The 20,689-nt window shown below is 41.4% G+C and overlaps 3 protein-coding genes across 3 annotated transcripts; all 3 read right to left on the reverse strand.

The window, feature by feature from the left end:
* Window positions 1–8,773: 8,773 nt before the first annotated feature.
* On the reverse strand, window positions 8,774–10,720 carry LOC115921404. Its single transcript, XM_030978867.1, has one exon. The coding sequence runs from the start codon at window positions 10,718–10,720 to the stop codon at window positions 8,774–8,776; it is 1,947 nt and encodes a 648-aa protein (XP_030834727.1).
* A 224-nt stretch (window positions 10,721–10,944) lies between these two features.
* On the reverse strand, window positions 10,945–12,357 carry LOC115921405. The gene has a single exon (XM_030978868.1). The coding sequence runs from the start codon at window positions 12,355–12,357 to the stop codon at window positions 10,945–10,947; it is 1,413 nt and encodes a 470-aa protein (XP_030834728.1).
* Window positions 12,358–12,385: 28 nt separating this feature from the next.
* Window positions 12,386–17,820, reverse strand: LOC115921406 (apical junction molecule-like). The gene is made up of 2 exons (XM_030978869.1): window positions 16,246–17,820; window positions 12,386–13,545 (listed from the first exon to the last, which is right to left on the reverse strand). The coding sequence occupies exons 1-2, from the start codon at window positions 17,672–17,674 to the stop codon at window positions 12,386–12,388; spliced, it is 2,589 nt and encodes an 862-aa protein (XP_030834729.1). The 5' UTR covers window positions 17,675–17,820.
* Between the last annotated feature and the right edge of the window lie 2,869 nt (window positions 17,821–20,689).

Consider the following 20,689-nt stretch of genomic DNA (forward strand, 5'->3'; position numbering starts at 1 on the left):
GGGTCTCCAATGCAAAAAAAGCCCGCGAAAAGCCCGCGAAAGGGGGGTTCGGAAATGTTGGCAGTCCTCAGATAGGGGGTGCTTTCAAAAAGAGGGTACGAGCATATGCGTACCCTAAATAACACTGAGTGGGGGGGGGGGGGGGCCGGGGTGTATTACAAGCTTCTGAAGGGAGTAGGACTCACTTCTGATGTTTATTTTGTAATTTAATGCCATGTATAGGTACTAAAGTTCAAGTAAAGTTCGGAGTAGTTATCAAGAATATTGACACCATATTAATTACCTTCCATTATAGTTTCACATTATGTGATTATTGCTTGGTATAATTCCAGGTCAGTCACGTGCAAAGTATCTTTAAAAAAACAAAGAAAATGCAATAAATTATCAATAATTCATTGCATTTTACCACGACCCCCAACCTAAAAGATTCCTCTGTAGGGCCATGCATTATGGTTCAAGGCATGCCCACATTGAGGATTTCTGATTTTGGGGGTCGGGGCAAAAATGCAATGAATTATTGATAATTGTTAGCATTTTCTTTTTTCCTTTTTTATTTGTGGGAATTGCCCCCCTACCCTAGCCCCCGCTGCGTACAGTCATGGTTCAGTGGCAAAGCAAGTGGCCTCGTAACTGTGAGGCCCCAGGATCAACACCCCGGGATCAACACCGTGTCGATGTGCTATATTAGTGCCCTTTTGTAGTCCCCAAGTTGATAAGCATAGTAGCAAACACATGCTTTAGCAGTCACGCAAAACAAACACTGGCAAATTGTTATTCAATAAAATCTGAGAATGTATACTATTTCTAGATCTATTAGGAATAAATCATATTCAAAATAATTCCATAACTTAGGGCTAAAAAAATATTCCAAATTTAAGAGCAACAGTGTATTTCGTATCGAGAACGGAAGAATGTAATCTGACCATTTCAAATGGCAACAAGGGATGTATTGAAATATGGACCCATGTGTTTTTCACCGTATACATGGTATCTATGCCTAGATATACTTTGTCTACTTTTGACATTCTTTTACTTATGTACAACGCTGCAAAAAGAAATGTTTCTATAAAATTCAGGTTTTCAGAATCTATTCAACTTCGGCTTAATTGTTAAAAGCCCTCTTAGGTTAAAGTATAGCATGCCATACCTAAATACATAAATGTAGTTCGGTATTTACGTTTTAGGGTTTTCACAATTAATACATATATGTATATGCGAAATCTTGTTAAGGATGGTGGTCCTGAATATAAAGGTACTATGTCCCATTTGCAGGCCAACAAAATGAAAAGGTTAAAATCCAACGGCTTTCAGTGAAAGACAATACTAATTTAGAACTTACCTCAAAATGAAAGGGCTTGAAAATTGCTATTAGTTGGAAAATAACGACCTGAGTAATAATCTGATTTTTAGACCTTTTTACCGAATAGTCGTAATTTTTGTGCTGCACACAGATTCAATCAGGTTAATTTTGACCATTACAAGTAGTGGGTTATTGCATGGAGTTAGCTTAGTAACTCCATGGTTATTGGCAAATGCTCATGTACCTGTTACAGCTCATTTTATATATGTTATTACCAAAGATAAAATATGTCATTCAGTCACTCAATAGTGTCTGACAGCGAAGTCTAGAAGGTAAACGGGTTACCTTGCATAATTTGAATACTAGGACAATGTAATGTTTAATTTTTCCAGTATTATATGTCTGTTATTATGTCCGGGCTCACGATCAATTGGGCAAAAAGAATTTCCGTTTCGGTTTAATAAAATTTGGAGTGGACTATTAGGCTATTATTATTATTATTATTATTCAGCGAGGAATGTTTGTATCAAATCGGAACGAATTAATACCAAATTTGGACATGTTTAGACTTCAAATAGTTTTCCTTTGTAATTTGATTCTAAAGAATTTATTCGACAAACATGTTTTGAGCTTCTAGGCACCCACGCGCTTCAGGTCACAATCAGTGATCATAATTTTTTTTTTAATGCAAAACCTACCAGCGTGAACATCATTACAAATGATTTCAATCAAGGTGCGTTTCCCTTCACAATATTCCTTTCAAATGCGTTTTTCTTTCTTCTTTTACCCTTGTTGCAAGCCCAGCCGTTAGTCTCCTACGATTCTGTGACATGATATAAAGAGTGTGCCAGTCCGTACATCGTGCATGTCTATAATGGGGATCGGACATAAATTTGTGTGGTTGCCAGGCAAAGTCCCTCTTTTGTCTCTTTCTCTCTCTCTCTCTCTCTTAAAAAAAATCCAGGGTCCATGAGCAAACCTATATCCTTTACAAAATATATACAAAGAAGAAGGAAAAAAAACACTACACTCAAAATCAGTAACAGAACACAATGATTTTGATTTAGGGAAGAAAAATCGTAAGGCTGCGAGCAAAGTCACTTGTCGAATCGTCAAATGTCGGGTGGTGATTTTGTCTTCAACTTAACGTAGAGAGCCTCCTTCCTACATGATGTAATAATGACATAATTATTTCATGGCTAAAGTAATTTTAAAGAATATTAAAATCATCCCTCTTACACGTCAACATGGTCTATCGCCGCATGTTGTTCATACCAATGATCTACTTTAAGCACAATGTTAAGTTGATTCACTCTCCCGCTATACAAATCATGAAAGTAATTGTAGAGATGATCCTTGAGACAATGTGGTAATTTCATGGTTCTTTGTTTATTAACACTCAACTGAACTGCAATCATTTCCATACACCGGAATGTACAAAGTAGCAATAGTAGGAGTAGTTTAGTAGGTAAAACAAAGTTTTCCTTCCTTGAATCCGTGCCCACATCATATCAAATCTGTAGTTTCCATGTGACAAGCCTAGCTACGTTTGTACAACAATTCCAGTCAATCTACGGTAGCAGTTGTACACAGCTATGACTCCTGCTACGAGACACGAGTCAAAAGAAAGACTAGAGTTATGTATCACGGAGATTCGCAATTGGATGAAGGATAACAAGCTTGTTATCAATGATGGCAAAACTGAAATGCTTCATCTAACATCATCCAGGAAGCGTGGCTCAAATCAGGAACTGTCTCCACTCACGGTTGGTGACACCAGCATTTCTAGCAGCACAACTGTTCGAGACCTTGGAGTTGTGCTCGATAATCACTTAACTCTACGTCAAAATGTGAACTCCATCTGTCGGAATGCATCCCTATCTCTCTACAAAATCGGAAAGATAAGAAATCTCCTCGACAATCACACAACTGAGATCCTTGTCCACTCCTTCGTCACCTCTCTTCTCGATTCTTGTAATTGTCTCCTCATCAATCTCCCCAATAAAGACATCGCCAAGCTTCAGCGAATTCAAAATTCAGCTGCCAGACTAGTTTCTAAATTACCAAGGCAAGAGCACATCACTCCCACTCTACAGGAACTCCATTGGCTGCCCGTATCCCAGAGAATCCAGTACAAAGTCATCATTCTAACTTTCAAAGCACTTCATCAACTCTGTCCCAGCTACATATCTGAACTTGTTACACCTTACATACCCACTCGATCCCTCCGCTCTGCATCTCAACACCTCATTGAACCCACGAAAGACAGGGCCTATAAACATTCTTGTATCAACTCAACAAAAGCATCCAATACAAAATAATCATGAATCAATGATAACTTTAAATCAAAATATTTTCAATGTTTACTCATAGCTGTCAAACTTTTGTCAAACTTTTGTCAAAATGTAATATCTATGGTAATTAAATTATCAAAAACACCATTTTCGTTATAATTGCCTTTCAAAAAATAACTCTGGAAATAAACCAGTAATATGAAATCCAAACACAAGAATTGTTCTTCCAAAACAAGAATAATTAGTGGCTATATTTACTACTTTAACATTTTCCCTTTTGTTTTTACTTAAACATAAAACAATTTCTGAACACCTTCAATTGAACTGAACTGATGTACGTGCACATCAACATTAAATGAACATCGAAATAACGTAGATGTACATGTACTTTCAAACAATAGAGAAAAGGAAATATTTAGCATTGTGCATAATACCATCTTCATACATGTAATACATGACTCTTGTACTTCCGCTTGAACATTAACCTTGTTCCTTTTATTTGCATATATCAACCTGTCCGAAGTTTACCTGCATGACTGAAGTCACATTGTGGATTGACTACTAAGCACATGCAAATATCCTTGCCATTTGCACATAAAACTAAATAACATTCCTTACTTCACTTAAACATGTTAATCCTCAATTTAATATAACACAATCTGAACTTCCTTATAATGCTCTACACTGCAGAGTGCAGCCACATATATTTAAATCTTTTCATTCATGTTAATGTTCTGAACACCTAATGAAATGAAATTTCTAACTTTCTATGTGAACAAATACACTGTTTTCAATACACTTTCTCCCTTTAACCCTATTTGAGTTCTCTCTTTCTGGAATGTTTTATATTAACAAAATGTATCTGATTTTAACTCTGAGGCTAATTCAATCATTACCTTGAACAAATTTTTAACATAATATTCTCTTTTAATTATTTGTGTACATGTATGTTCAATCATCCTCAATTTAAACATCCCAATTGTGATAACACAAAGAAATATTGAAACTCAACAAACTTACATATATACATGTACATGTATGAGTATAAAACATCAAATTTCAAAACAAACCTTTCAGTCATGAATAGCATTTCACAGAGTTCAACTTAAACAGTTTGAAAGTTCACTCCTTCGTTCCAGTTCATGTTCATATCCTTTATCGTTCTTGCAAAGACTAAACAATATTAGGTGCTGACTTATCATAATTCAATGTCTTAAATTGACATCCTTTCATGTAAGTGTCCTCTCTTAAAATCGCGTAAAACTTTGCTCTCTTGCAATTCGCGTGTTGACAAAATCATCCTGTGTAAATTCGCGACTTGACATGTTGATCCAATCCAAATTCGCGATTAAACATGTGTTCATCCAATGCAAATTCGCGATTAAACATGTGTTGATCCAATGCAAATTCGCGATTAAACATGTGTTGATCCAATGCAAATTCGCGATTAAACATGTGTTAATCCTGTATTGGCTCATTATCACAAATGATTACCAACTACTAGCCAAAGGGCTATTAATAATTTACTTTTCACTTTAACACTGTAGCGGCTCTAACATTCGCCCTACTTTCACCGTACATTCATGTCTCCTGTATTTTTCCATCACGGTACTTATTTATATTCATTATTCGGACCACGTGTGTTCATTCCTCCAATCGAGCATCGTGGTTCCGCGCAGGTTCCATGACACATGCTCCGCCGACGATTGCTCCGCCGACATTTACTCCGCAAAACGCGACAATTGCTCCGCGACATTTGCTCCGCGACATTTGCTCCGACGTCAAATGCTCCGCCGACAGGTGCTCCGCCGACAGTTGCTCCGCCGACAGTTGCTCCGCTGACAATTGCTCCGCCGACAGATGCTCCGCCGACAATTGCTCCGCCGACAATTGCTCCGCCGACAATTGCTCCGCCGTCAATTGCTCCGCAAAACGCGACAATTGCTCCGCCGACATTTGCTCCGCCAACATTTGCTCCGCCTGAAGCGACACTTGCTCCGCCGACATTTGCTCCGCCGACATTTGCTCCGCCGACATTTGCTCCGCCGACAATTGCTCCGCCGACAATTGCTCCGCCTGAAGCGACAATTGCTCCGGTGACATTTGCTCCGCCGACAATTGCTCCGACGACATTTGCTCCGCCGACAATTGCTCCGCCGAAAATTGCTCCGTCGACAATTGCTCCGCCGACAATTGCTCTGCCTGAAGCGACAACTTTTGCTCCGGTGACATTTGCTCCGCCGACAATTGCTCCGACGACATTTGCTCCGCAAGAAGCGACACTTGCTCCGGTGACATTTGCTCCGACGACATTGGCTCCGCCAAAAAAGTGTCCCATTAAATACAAATGCTACTAGTACTACGACAAATGCTTCGCCGACAATATTTTTTTTTCACGGGTTGTTTTTGTTTCTTTTTTTTTTCTTCATTTTCTGAATGCATTTCATGAAATTATGTAAATGAAATGAAATGAATGAATGTTGATGATGTGGGAGGAAAAAGCAGTTGCCTAAAAGTCATTTCGAATATACTGAAATAACTTTCCATCTATCACTGTACGTCCCACATAATGTACACTAAACACTCATTACATGTCATGGGAAGTTTTTTTTTTTTAAGTAGAGCAGCAAGCCACATTCCCCAATACGCGCATACCTCCTAGTTAATTTCAAACAGCTCATCAATATGTAAGACCTGAAATTACCTCAATGAAAGAAGACTAATAACATGAGAGGAAAGAAAAGAGCAAAGAAGACAACCGTTTTTTGCTATTCCCCATGTTTGATTTAAAAAAATAAAAAATAAAGTTATAGCTCCTTACGCAAGTTCTCCGGCGAAAGATAATTACTCCGCTCAAAATCTGTTTCATGTATTACTCATTAGCTGATCCAAAGCTCAAGGCTATCTCTCTCTCTCTCTTTCTCTCTCTCCCATGCTCCTCCTTTTCCTGTTTACACCGTTTTCCTCTCATGCTATTAGTCTTCTTTCATTTCCATCACTTTTTCTCTGCTCCCCCTCTCGAGTTCTATTTCTCTCGTGAAATTGAAACGTAAAGTAATACAATCATGTAGTACATTCTTGTTTAGAATAATATTTTCAATAATATCCAGTCCATTTTCTAAAGGTTTCTTTCCTTTAGTTAAGTGTATGTAGCTTTAATATATATATATGTTAGTGTGTAAAACACTCCGTTTCATTCGAGTACTTTGTTTTCACTGAATAATTTAAGGGACTCACGAAGCCACTGGAAGAACATCAAACTGCAACAAAATGATTTGTATAAATGTGAATAAGCAGAAAGGCTGCCATCTCATTTTCCCGTCTGAATGGGTTCTCTTCCTTACGTATATAAGTGCCCTTATTTTCTAAACTTCCATGATGACCTAGTACACTGTATAATGCTTTACATAGTAAGATGCATTGATCGAGGTAATTTCAGGTATTACATATTGATGAGCTACTTGAAATTAACTAGGAGGTATGCGCGTATTGGGGAATGTGGCTTGCTGCTCTACTTTTTTTTAAAAACTTCCCACGACATGTAATGAGTGTTTAGTATACATTATATGGGACGTACAGTGATAGATGGAAAGTTATTTCAGTATATTCGAAATGTCTTTTAGGTAACTCCTTTTTTCCTCCCACTTCATCAACATTCATTCATTTCATTTCATCTACATTATTTCAAGAAATGCATTCAGAAAATGAAGAAGAAAAAAAGAAACGAAAAAAATAGGTGTAAAGAAAATATTGTCGGCGAAGCATTTGTCGTAGTACTAGTAGCATTTGTAGTTTATGGGACACTTTTTGGGCGGAGCAAATGTCGTCGGAGCAAATGTCGGCGGAGCAATTGTCACTTCAGGCGGAGCAATTGTCGGCGGAGCAATTGTCGGCGGAGCAAATGTCGGTGGAGCAAAAGTCGGCGGAGCAAATGTCGGCGGAGCAAGTGTCGCTTCAGGCGGAGCAAATGTCGGCGGAGCAAATGTCGGCGGAGCAATTGTCGCGTTTTGCGGAGCAATTGACAGCGGAGCAATTGTCGGCGGAGCAATTGTCGGCGGAGCAATTGTCGGCGGAGCATCTGTCGGCGGAGCAATCGTCGGCGGAGCAACTGTCGGCGGAGCAACTGTCAGCGGAGCAACTGTCGGTGGAGCATTTGACGTCGGAGCAAATGTCGCGGAGCAAATGTCGCGGAGCAATTGTCGCGTTTTGCGGAGTAAATGTCGGCGGAGCAATCGTCGGCGGAGCATGTGTCGGGTTACCTCCGCGCATCGTTCATCCGCGTATTTTCATCACCACGAGGTTTTCTTCTCTCCCGCTTACACCTCGCGGTCGAGTCAACAACTCCTGCTTACATCTCAGTTGAGTCAACACGTCTCTGCATGATTTCCTCTCCGGGCTTGATTCTACTGTGCCTATCACTTCTATCGGCACATCTTCACTTACTCTGCCGTGTTCATCGGGCTGCAGTCTTCCAGTGGAACAGTTAAATCGATCTAGTTCCGACATATATGGTGCTTGGTTATCCGCTGGGAGCTGCCAGTTTCTTCACCGGTAGTCTTTCACTCACATGAGCTCGACTCACCGCAGCTCATCTAAACATTCATCATCAAGTTCGGCTCATCAATCGAGCGACTCACTGCTCAGCACCACTACCGGCTTTGATGTCTGCATTTTCCACTTTGGCCTCCGACATCAAACGACTCACTGTTTCATCGTCGAGCGTCACTTTCTTCTCTTCTCTTCTCGCCCGAGAGCTCCATCTACATTCATCATCATCACGAGAGTATTCCGAATCATTTATTCACCAGACTTCACTTGCAAGTGTTAGTCCATCATATTTATTCTTTAATAAACTAACGAAAAGGGAATACTTTCTTGTATGTATTTTATTGTCAGTGCAACCTTGTTTTCTCGTAGCTAAAATAAAAATAAGAGCTATGTTGTGTGACGAGTGAACACGCTTTCAAATATCCATTCACATTACCTCACACTCTTATCTCTACAACACAAACACAAAATTTCACTGGCCCTCTGAATTCCACTTGTTCGCTTGATCCAAACACAAATTGCTTCATTTGCTTGGTATCCTCCTCCAATAATGATTCAAAGCACATCCATTTAAAGGCACTTTCACATATTATACATGTAGATCCTTTCATAAATTTGAGACAAACTCCATTCAAATTTCCTGCTCCAGTAGAATACACAACTTGGTTACTAGCCTTACTAGCGATGTTATTGCAGTTTTCACTTTCGCTCTGCGGACGAACCCCTTGTTGTCTGGCATAACCTCTTGCACTCGGGCCATGGACCAGGAACATCTGTGCGCTGTTTCGTCTATGACGAGTACAATGTCCCCCACCTGAAGGTTACGACTTGGCTGCAGCCACGTTTGTCGGCGATGTAGAGAAGGCAGGTACTCTCGCACCCACCTCTTCCAGAATAGGTCTGCCAAGTACTGCATCTGTTTCCACCGCTTCTTTGCGTAGATGTCCTTGTCGTCGAAGATCCCTGGAGGTAGCGTCGTTGAACCCTTCATAGTCAGCAAGCTGTTTGGTGAGATTACATCCAGATCATTTGGGTTGTCTGAACATCGGGTAAGAGGCCTACTATTTATGACGGCCTCCACTTCACACATGAATGTATGGAGCTGCTCCTCATTCTGGTAGGACTTTAGATACTGCTCTCTCATGACTGCACACAGTATTTTTCTGACTGTTCTAATTTGGCGTTCCCATACTCCCCCCTGATGGGAAGCAGCAGGAGGATTGAAATGCCATTTCATGCCATGGTTTGCATGAAAGTTGATCAGCTGGTCTTGATTCAGCTCCTTTAATGCCTGCTTCAGTTCCCTTTCAGCTCTTACTAAATTTGTACCATTATCCGAGAACATCTCTTTCATAGGTCCTCGGCGGCTGATGAAGCGACGAATAGCCTCAATACAGGAGCTTGTGTCTAGACTCGATGCAACTTCAATGTGCACCCCTCTGCAGGACAGGCATGTGAAGATTACGCCATATCTTTTCCTTATGCTTCTTCCACACTTTATTTCAAAAGGACCAAAATAGTCCATGCCAACTCTGGTGAACGCCGGCTCGTCACTCTGAACTCGACTTCTTGGAAGTTCTGCCATTTTCTGATGACCAGCCTTTCCTTGGTTCTTTCTACAAATGATGCATTTCCTTGCTATGTTTCGTGCTAAAACTCCAGCTCCTACCACCCAGAATTTCTGTCGTAATTCAGCTACCATGTGATTTTGTCCCTGATGACCAACTCTCCTATGGATGTATTGCATTAAAAGAGTGGTTACATGATACTTCTTTGGTAGGATGTATTGATGTTTAGCACTGCTTGGAATCTGGGCATTCTGCAACCTTCCACCTACTTGAAGTAACCCATTGCTCAATTCTGGATCAAGGTTACTAAGGGTAGAGCGTTTTGGTACTCCTTTCTCTTCTCTGTGACCAGCCAGTCGTTTCATTTCCTCTGGGAATGATTCAAGTTGCAATTGTTTAACAATTGCAACTTCGGCATCTTCAATGTCCTTATTTGTCAGGCTGAACATTTCACTGGAATTGCCATCTATTCCTTTCCCCTTTCCTTGTAGCATTTTCTTGAACTTCAATATCCAGGCAACTCCTCGTTTCAGCTTATCCCAATCAGAATAGTGCGACAGGAGTGCACTTATTGGATCCTCCTTGTTTATCATTGTGGCATGAATGTGAGTCTCATCCAAATCTCCTGACATAGTATCATCAGCTTTCTCCATTCTTGCTGGAGCTTTCACACCCTCAGATGGCCATATTTCTTCAGACTGCTTTAGGAATTCTGGGCCTTCAAACCATTCCCTCTTCTTGGTTAGTTCACTGGCACCCAATCCTCTGGATGCATGATCTGCCGGGTTTAACTTGGTAGGAATGTACTTCCACTGATTTGTCTCTGATCCATCTCGGATGATACTCAGTCTGTTTGTCACAAATACTGGATATCTGGCAGTTTCGTTGGCAATGTATTTCAGAACTGTTTGACTGTCCGTCCAAAATACTGTCTCATCCAACTCCATATTCATTTCCCTCTTGATCATACTGTCTTGCTTTACTGCGAGTGTTGCAGCAGTTAACTCCATCTTAACAATAGTGTGAGGCTTCAGTGGGGCAACCCTGGCTTTGGCTGTCAAAAATGCCACATGAACCTCTTAATTCTCATCTGTCTGTCTCAAGTAGGTCACAACACCATAGCCATCCATGCTAGCATCGGCAAAGTGGTGCAGCTGTCTGTTTGTTACTTTACCAAAGTTCTTTGGTTTTAGACATCTTTCAGTCTTCACCTGGTCAAGATTTTGTAGCTCATTCATCCAAGTTCCCAGTCCATTTTCTGCTTTTCAGGGATTGACTGGTCCCAGTCCAATTTAGCTTGGCACAATTCTTGCAGAATTATCTTAGCCTTCAGAACGAATGGTGCTGCTAGCCCGAAGGGATCATAGACTGAGCTCATTACTGATAGGATGTTTCGGCGAGTAGCCTTTCTTGACATTTCTTTCAGTTTGAAGCCTAACTGGTCATTTTCTGGATCCCATCTCACACCAAGAGCTCGTTCAGTTGGAAGAACTTCCCTTTGTAAGTCCAAATCCTTCAATTCAACGGCATGTTCCTCCTTTGGAATGGAATCTAAGACCTCTCGTCTGTTGCTTGACCATTTGGTTAACTTGAAGCCTCCCTTGGACAACACTAATTGTCTTAATGATTCAGCTAGATCAATGCCTTCTTGGGGTGTTGATACTGACTTCAGAAAATCATCAACGTAAAAGTCTTTCTGTACGGCATCTAGGACTTCTTCCTTTGCACAACCTTCATTGTCCTTTGCTGTTCTTTTCAGGGCATAATTCGAACAACTGGGAGAAGATGTAGCCCCAAAAAGATGGACTAGCTTTCTGTATGCTACTGGCTCTTTGAAGATATCCCCCTTAGGCCACCACAAGTAACGCAGCATGTCGCATTGGTCTGGTGTAACTTTCACCTGATAGAACATAGACTGTATATCTGCCATTATAGCCACTTTCTCTTTCCTCCACCTGAGGAGAACACCAAGTAATCTGTTGGTTAGATCTGGTCCTTGTAGGAGTTCCTGATTAAGAGACTTTCCTTTGTAGCTGATAGGACAATTGAAGTCTACTCTAATCTTTCCTGGCTTTTGGGGATGATACACCCCATGGTGAGGGATATACCATACCTTCCCATCATGTCTGTCCAAGTCTGCTTCTGGAACCTTCTCTGCATAGCCTTGCTTTTCCAGATCATTCATGAATGTGGTGTACTGTTCATGGATTTCCTTGTTCTTTGATAACTTCTGTCCTTGTCTTTCCAGAAATCTTTCAGCTTGGTCCTTGTTGTTAGGCATAGCCACATCTCTCTGCTTTAAGGGCAGATCTATCTGATAATGATTGTCTTTCTTAGTGATAGATTTCTCCATTATGTCCAAGAAATTCTTGTCGTCAACTGACAGGCCCCCTCTGTGATCACTTAGTCTCTCTGTAAATTCCATATTGCAGAAGTCCTTGAATTTCCGTTCTAATTCCTCTTGTCTAGGAATGATGGAAACTTCCTCCTGTTTACAAAAACAGACTTTGTGAATATCTGCTTGCTCTTGAGCTTGTATACCATACACGAGCCAACCTAGCCTTGAGCGGATAGCATATGGTTCCTCGATGTCACCAGCTTTGATTTCTAGAGGCATCGATGCCGACGGAACGTTGGCTCCAATCATGAGAGTTACCCTTGGAATAGAGTTCCTGTTACTTTATTTCGGGCAATTCTATGTCCTTCAGATGTTTCCATCGTTTCAGATCTTTTTGAGTTGGAGCATCTGAAACTGTCACTGGTATACCATCTTTGACATAGATGGGCGGAAGATTGATGAATTCCTTCTCCTTTACTCCTGCGATCTGCAGCTCATCTACAGTGACTTCTGTATCTATCACTTCTTCAAGATTCAATGTCTTGACTATTAGCTTGGTTTTCCTGGTTCTTGCATGCAGCCTTTGGGTAAGTTCTGTGTCACAGAAGACTGTTCCACATCCATTATCTATGAATGCATAAGTTGATATGCATCTGTCATTTCCTTTGTGCTTCACGATGACTGGAACTATCGTCATGCACGTCGATGTCTGGGGTTTTCCTCCAACACTTTTCTTCACATTGGTAGACCCTGAAGAGATCCTTCCAGCTTCACTTTGCACATCGGTAGATGTTGAAGCATCATTGGTGGTTTTCCTTGTATTTCCTTCTCCGTCTTTCATCCACCTGGGATCATGCATTAAAGTGTTGTGCATCCTGTCGTAGACATCACACTTGATCTGACTCTTGCATTCCTTATTCAGATGCTTTGGTTTCAGGCATCGGAAGCAGAGGCCTTTCCTTTTACATTGCTCTGATCTTTCTTCAACTGACAAGGCTTCAAATTTTCGGCACTCGTCAATGACATGCCTCGAGTTGGCACCACAGAAAGTACAACTTGGTTCCCTCTTGTCCTTCTGTTCCTTATCCTGTTGTGTGGCTGTACCAAATGCCTTTGTGCTTCTTGATTTTTGTAGTTTTTCTTTCTCATCTTTATTGTAGGAAGCATTTTTCTCAGTCCTCTGATATCCCAATCCCTGTACCATGGGATCGTTAATGTTTCTTTCAGTCTGTATGACGAACTGTGCAAGATCTTCCAGGGTGGGATTCCTATTAGCAATATCACGAGTCAGGCCTACTCGTGATATCCACTTCTGCTGAAGATACAAGGGTAGTTTGCTTGCCAGAACTCTCAGAAAACTTTCACTATCCATGCCTCCTAAGTCCCCTGCTGCTCTAACATGCGAGCAATTATTGAGGTATATTGCGAATTTTCGCAATCCTTGCCTATCTCCTGATCGTATCTGCTCCCAGGCAATTGCCCTTTCCTTGTATGCATTTGTAGCGGCTCTTACATGCCCTACTTTCACTGTACATTCATGTCTCCTGTATTTTTCCATCACGGTACTTATTTATATTCATTATTCGTACCACGTGTGTTCATTCCTCCAATCGAGCATCGTGGTTCCGCGCATCGTTCACCCGCGTATTTTCATCACCACGAGGTTTTCTTCACTCCCGCCTACACCTCAGTCGAGTCAACAACTCCTGCTTACATCTCAGTTGAGTCAACACGTTTCTGCATGATTTCCTCTCCGGGCTTGATTCTACTGTGCCTATCACTTCTATCGGCACATCTTCACTTTCCCTGCCGTGTTCATCGGGCTGCAGTCTTCCAGTGGAACAGTTAAATCTAGTTCCGACATATATGGTGCTTGGTTATCCGCTGGGAGCTGCCAGTTTCTTCACCGGTAGTCTTTCACTCACATGAGCTCGACTCACCGCAGCTCATCTAAACATTCACCATCAAAGTTCGGCTCATCAATCGAGCGACTCACCGTCTCAGCACCACTACCGGCTTTGATGTCTGCATTTTCTTCTTTGGCCTCCGACATCAAGCGACTCACTGCTTTCGTCATCGAGCGCCACACATCTCTTCTCTTCTCTTCGATCTATTCTCGCCCGAGAGCTCCATCTACATTCATCATCATCACGAGCGTCGGCGACGACATAGCGTTCTTCACGGTTCTTCAACCACGTCAACGAAGTCGCGTTTCCGCCATCAAGCCTCCGCACATTTCATCGCGTGAGCCCCTTCTTTCGTTCTCAACTCTCTTCATCTTCATTGGACTTTCGACTTCATTTCTACTATTGTCGTAAGCTCTATTTATGTACATTGCATTTATTCATGTTCATTATCATCATTGATCATTATGTAATCTCCGTGCAATATTCACATTCACCATTTATGCATTTTCATACCGATTCTTCGGCTTGTGCTTGGCTACACTTTGCAAGTGTACGGCCAGCCTCATCAGTACCCAATAAACTAACGAAAAGGGAATACTTTCTTTTATGCATTTTATTGTCAGTGCAACCTTGTTTCCTCGTAGCTAAAATAAAAATAAGAGTTATGTTGTGTGACGAGTGAACACGCTTTCAAATATCCATTCACAATACCTCACACTCATATCTCTACATTGGTGACCCCGACGTGATACTTGGAAGCTTGGTTGTACGATTTTATTATTCCCTGACTTTTTGGACTTAGCAATGTTTTATACAATGTCTTCATTCTGGATTATGTATTGAATGTTTTTTATGCTTGCATTTATACACGTTTATTCGATGCATACCATGTCAGTACTCACTGTTCTATTTTTGGCAACTAAACAGCCGTTCGCATACCATGCTTGTTGTATTACATTCTTTCAACATGCCATGCTTGTACATTTCCTGGGCTGTTGTAAATTACTGCATACGCTATACAATACATGCACTTTTACATATTTATCAGCCATTGATTCTTGTGACATTTTGTACTTCGCTCCTTTATATCTTTTTCGCCTCTCATCTGTGTATTGCATACACAGCTTCAATTCTGGCAGGGGAGTAATGTAGCGGCTCTTACATGCCCTACTTTCACTGTACATTCATGTCTCCTGTATTTTTCCATCACGGTACTTATTTATATTCATTATTCGTACCACGTGTGTTCATTCCTCCAATCGAGCATCGTGGTTCCGCGCATCGTTCACCCGCGTATTTTCATCACCACGAGGTTTTCTTCACTCCCGCCTACACCTCAGTCGAGTCAACAACTCCTGCTTACATCTCAGTTGAGTCAACACGTTTCTGCATGATTTCCTCTCCGGGCTTGATTCTACTGTGCCTATCACTTCTATCGGCACATCTTCACTTTCCCTGCCGTGTTCATCGGGCTGCAGTCTTCCAGTGGAACAGTTAAATCTAGTTCCGACATATATGGTGCTTGGTTATCCGCTGGGAGCTGCCAGTTTCTTCACCGGTAGTCTTTCACTCACATGAGCTCGACTCACCGCAGCTCATCTAAACATTCACCATCAAAGTTCGGCTCATCAATCGAGCGACTCACCGTCTCAGCACCACTACCGGCTTTGATGTCTGCATTTTCTTCTTTGGCCTCCGACATCAAGCGACTCACTGCTTTCGTCATCGAGCGCCACACATCTCTTCTCTTCTCTTCGATCTATTCTCGCCCGAGAGCTCCATCTACATTCATCATCATCACGAGCGTCGGCGACGACATAGCGTTCTTCACGGTTCTTCAACCACGTCAACGAAGTCGCGTTTCCGCCATCAAGCCTCCGCACATTTCATCGCGTGAGCCCCTTCTTTCGTTCTCAACTCTCTTCATCTTCATTGGACTTTCGACTTCATTTCTACTATTGTCGTAAGCTCTATTTATGTACATTGCATTTATTCATGTTCATTATCATCATTGATCATTATGTAATCTCCGTGCAATATTCACATTCACCATTTATGCATTTTCATACCGATTCTTCGGCTTGTGCTTGGCTACACTTTGCAAGTGTACGGCCAGCCTCATCAGTACCCAATAAACTAACGAAAAGGGAATACTTTCTTTTATGCATTTTATTGTCAGTGCAACCTTGTTTCCTCGTAGCTAAAATAAAAATAAGAGTTATGTTGTGTGACGAGTGAACACGCTTTCAAATATCCATTCACAATACCTCACACTCATATCTCTACACATTTATTATGTTACTCTGCTTTCCATAGTCTCTGTGTAGCATGGACTTGGCTGTCTCATATGCCCTCTTACTTGGTTGTATGTGGGGGCATTCTCGAATAAGCTCATGCGCTTCTCCTCGTGTGTATTTTAGTAGAAGCTCTAGTCTTCTGAAAGGTTCATCAGTTCTTTTTTCAACCACATATTCAAAATTCCTTATAAAGGTAAGGTAATCAAGTGGATCCCCATTGAACGGCTCGAGATCTGGCGATGGTAGACTGTTTTCTGCAGTGAATCTAATCATCTCCCTAAGCATCTGTTTGGTGGCTCCTTCTTCATTGCTCACAGGTTCCTTGCGAAAGGCTTGTTCTTGTCCACGACCACCGACAAAATCACCTCTAACTCGTTCTCGTTCTTGTCCACGATCACGGAAAGAATCACCTCTAACTTGATCTCGTTCTTGTCCACGATCACCGACAACATCATCTCTAACTCGTTCTCGTTCTTGTCCACGATCACGGAAAGAATCACCTATTACTTGTTCTCGTTCTTGTCCACGATCACGGAAAGAGTCACCTCTAACTTGATCTCGTTCTTGTCCATGATCACCGACAAAATCATATCTAACTCGTTCTCGTTCTTGTCCATGATCACCGACAAAATCATCTCTAACTCGTTCTCGTTCTTGTCCACGATTACGGAAAGAGTTACCTCTAACTTGATCTCGTTCTTGTCCATGATCACCGACAAAATCATCTCTAACTCGTTCTCGTTCTTGTCCACGATCACGGAAAGAGTTACCTCTAACTTGATCTCGTTCTTGTCCATGATCACCGACAAAATCACCTCTAACTCGTTCTCGTTCTTGTCCACGATCACGGAAAGAGTCACCTCTAACTTGATCTCGTTCTTGTCCACGATCACGGAAAGAATCACCTTCCACTTTCCATTTCTGTAGCTCTTCCTCTGAGTCTTGTTGTAGAAGCTTCAATTCTGCTTGCAAGAGAATAGCAGTCTTTTGTCTTTCAATCTCCGCTTCTTCATCCTTCAAAAGCTGACTCTTTCTCAAATTCTCAGCCTTTTCTTTTGCAATTCGTATTTCTTGTTCGGCTCGTTCCATTTCATGTTGTTTTTGAAGTGTTCTCAGTTTCTTCTCAAGTTCACTCGTTTGATGTAAGGCTATCAACTTTGCTTTAAGTTGTCTTTCCTTCTTTCTCTCTCTTTCTCTCTTCTTTGCAGTACTGGCAGAAGAGGCCGATGATCCACATAATGACAATGTGGATTCTGAGTCATCTCGATCATCTTTCCCATTCTCTAGATCTCTTTCTCTAGTAAAGCTCCTTGTTGCACCACTCTTCTTATCTTTCACGACATGATCAATATCATTGCCATTGGCATTGCTCAGTTCCTTATCTTTCCCACCTGGGGATTTGGGAGTAGTATTCCCATCCATAATTGCAATTTACTTGATAAACATTCCTTTCAAATCAGCAGTAACGTGTAGAGCTAGAGTCTAGCCGACATTAATTCAAAGTTTCATTTCATTCAGCCGATTTCACTTCTGAGTTTCATTTCATTGAATTACTCACTGTGTCACGTCACGTCTATGGTCACGTCACGTCAGACTTTAGTACTTGTGCGGTGTTCGCGAGTATCACGCCCGGGGGCTTTGCCGTGTCGAATTCCTTCATCCATGCAGTATCCGTTGAAGAATCGACTGTGTTTTACTAATGTAGAGATATCTACATATGATCCTTGAGACAATGTGGTAATTTCATGGTTCTTTGTTTATTAACACTCAACTGAACTGCAATCATTTCCATACACCGGAATGTACAAAGTAGCAATAGTAGTAGTAGTTTAGTAGGTAAAACAAAGTTTTCCTTCCTTGAATCCGTGCCCACATCATATCAAATCTGTAGTTTCCATGTGACAAGCCTAGCTACGTTTGTACAACAAGTCCAGTCAATCTACGGTATCCTCAAAACAAAAACTAAATTCGGCTTCTTATATCTTGATCCTTACAGTAATTACACACAATGTCATTGGCAGACTAAAATATAATAATGAGTCTTGCAGGAATTTCCATCTTGAAAACAAATGTCAAAAGGACGTCAGGATTCGCTGATTGTTTGCTTGGTGTGTCACTACACAGGCACACACCCACACATTCTCATTTTTGCTTTCCGTAACGTGTATTTAAAATTTATTAAATATTGGAACAATACAAATAATTCTTCGAAATACATTTTTTTTCATCATAATAACATAATTCGATTCCCTCAATACAAGTACAATTTACATATAACGATCGATTTTTGTGTGGAATGAAATCAGCTATGATAAGAAAGAAACTATAACCCCTGCCCTTACTACCCAACCCTAACAAAACACCCCCCCCCCCACAAATGCAAAAGAACACATACACAAACACATGCACACACACGCGCACACACACACACACCCACAGCAAAGCGATCCCCTTCACGCACAATCACAACCACCATCGCTGGGGACAAAAATGAAAAAAAAAGTAAGGCAAGGGCTACATTAGGCTTCGATATATATTTTTTCTGCTTGACATTCGAATTTCATGAATGAGATCTCCAACATTGTGGGTCAATTATCGTTTGGTTTAAGCTCCTAATAAGCCAGTTCACGGTTGCAGTCTGAGCATGAGCAGATAAAGGTCATTGCAGAACAAATTCAGAAATACACGGAGACGAAATAATGGATACGTGCTCATGAAAGTTATCACATTATTAATTCCTGCACATTCAGTGCACTCTATGATACACAGGTGGAAGTATTCTTTGAAACGGGGAAACAAAGGCTAATTGATTTATATAGCACCTCCATCGCTGTAGGAGTGATTATTTCAAAATGTACAAAGTGGGACCTCTTCATATTCTGAAGATCTGTGGATATTCGGGGTCATTGCAGTAATGTGCTAACCGTGAACATACTGGTCTATTTTAGTATAAATTTCCTTAGATTTAGATAATAATAAATAAACACATATATAACAATTATAATGAAACTCAGATTCAAAATGTCAAATAAAAAAAATCAGATAGTGACTGGGAAACCAAAGCTTATATCCTCAATCATGTGAGTAGAATTTGTGGTCACAAAGTCACGGTCAAAGGTCATTTCAGGTCAACAAACTTATACTTATGGGGGGGGGGGGGGCTAAAGTATTTACGCCCAGGAACAGCGTAGCAAGCGAAGCGGGTGGAGAGTAAATTGGCGTGGGCTCCAGGGGCAAAGCCCAGGTGGGGGTCAAAGGGCGGAGCCCCCGAAAGCTCAGGGGTTTTAGGCATTTAATTACGGTCAGATGGGCATATTTTGATACCTTATTTGTGACACATGCAGGTCACTAATTGGCTTGGGGTACAGGGGCGAAGCCTTTCAGAAGCTCAGGGATTTTAGGCAATAAATTACGGTCCGAGATGAGCATTTCTGATACCTCATTATTTTGTGACACTGGCAGGTCGCTATTCCTTCTTTCTTTCTTTCCATTTCTCTTTTTCAAAAAAGTGAGTGGAGGAGGGGGGCTCTAGCCCCCCGATTATCGCCGTTCCGCAGGTCCTGACATGTAGGCTTCTTAATAAGCATATTTTTTGCCCGACTGTATACTTGGGAATGAGTCATTGTTCAACAAACACATACAAAAGTTTACATTATAAAAAAGTGAGAAAAAATCCGGAAAATCATTTCATTTCAGCAACATTTGTAAATCACGGGTATCGAATTAGAAGTAAACCACCTTTGAATTTCATTTGGGGAGTCAACTGCCCTCTCAGCCCCCCCCCCCCCCTTTCAGTGCGCCAGTGCCCTAACCCACTCTCACGGCCTGAACCTAACCCTAACACTAACAATGCGTAACTATTCTCTTTCCAGGCTTTTTCTCTACTTTGGGCAGCATCCGGAGAATTACCAAAGCTTGGATTGTGGTTATTCTGGCCATGTATAATAAATTTGTATAATCGTTCAATCGTTCAAAGTAAAGTTTTCACAATGAAGTCTAACTTTGAGACTGTGTGAGAGTGGCTGTAAATCCCTATCCCAATCCCTATCGAGTGCATGCAGTGCAGTGGCAAAGTACCCTAGCCGCTGTATACAGTCAGGATTCATTGGCTAAGCAGTGGCCTCGTTACTTTTATTTTATTTACTTTATTTGAGCCCCCAGGATCAAACCGTGTCGATATGATTTATTAGTGCCCTCATTTTATGAGGCATTAATCCTCATTACTGTCAGTTATGACCTAAGGACGTAGGTCCCCAAGTTGAGTAGGTCCCCAAGACATTGATCTATATTTGCCACACTCCACCCAGGTAAGGTAAATGGGTACCTGGTAGGAATTTATTCCTTGAAACGCAGCGCGCGTAACAGCTGCACTGCTAAAGCCAGGGTAATTATGCTGCATTATTGTAGAGCGTTTAGAGACTTCTGACAAAGTAAGTG

Source organism: Strongylocentrotus purpuratus, unplaced genomic scaffold (assembly GCF_000002235.5).
Source record: "Strongylocentrotus purpuratus isolate Spur 01 unplaced genomic scaffold, Spur_5.0 spur5_scaffold_1, whole genome shotgun sequence".
Classification (NCBI taxonomy): domain Eukaryota; kingdom Metazoa; phylum Echinodermata; class Echinoidea; order Camarodonta; family Strongylocentrotidae; genus Strongylocentrotus; species Strongylocentrotus purpuratus.

What these genes read in the sequence shown, in the direction of transcription:
- LOC115921404 (XM_030978867.1), bottom strand. Translation starts at nt 10,720, where the DNA reads ATGGAGTTAACTGCTGCAACACTCGCAGTAAAGCAAGACAGTATGATC.
- LOC115921405 (XM_030978868.1), bottom strand. Translation starts at nt 12,357, where the DNA reads ATGATTGGAGCCAACGTTCCGTCGGCATCGATGCCTCTAGAAATCAAA.
- LOC115921406 (XM_030978869.1), bottom strand. Translation starts at nt 17,674, where the DNA reads ATGGATGGGAATACTACTCCCAAATCCCCAGGTGGGAAAGATAAGGAA. An exon ending in AAAGCAGAGTAACATAATAA is followed by an intron (nt 13,546 to 16,245) that starts ATGTGTAGAGAT and finishes GAGCCGCTACAA; the next exon opens with ATGCATACAAGGAAAGGGCA.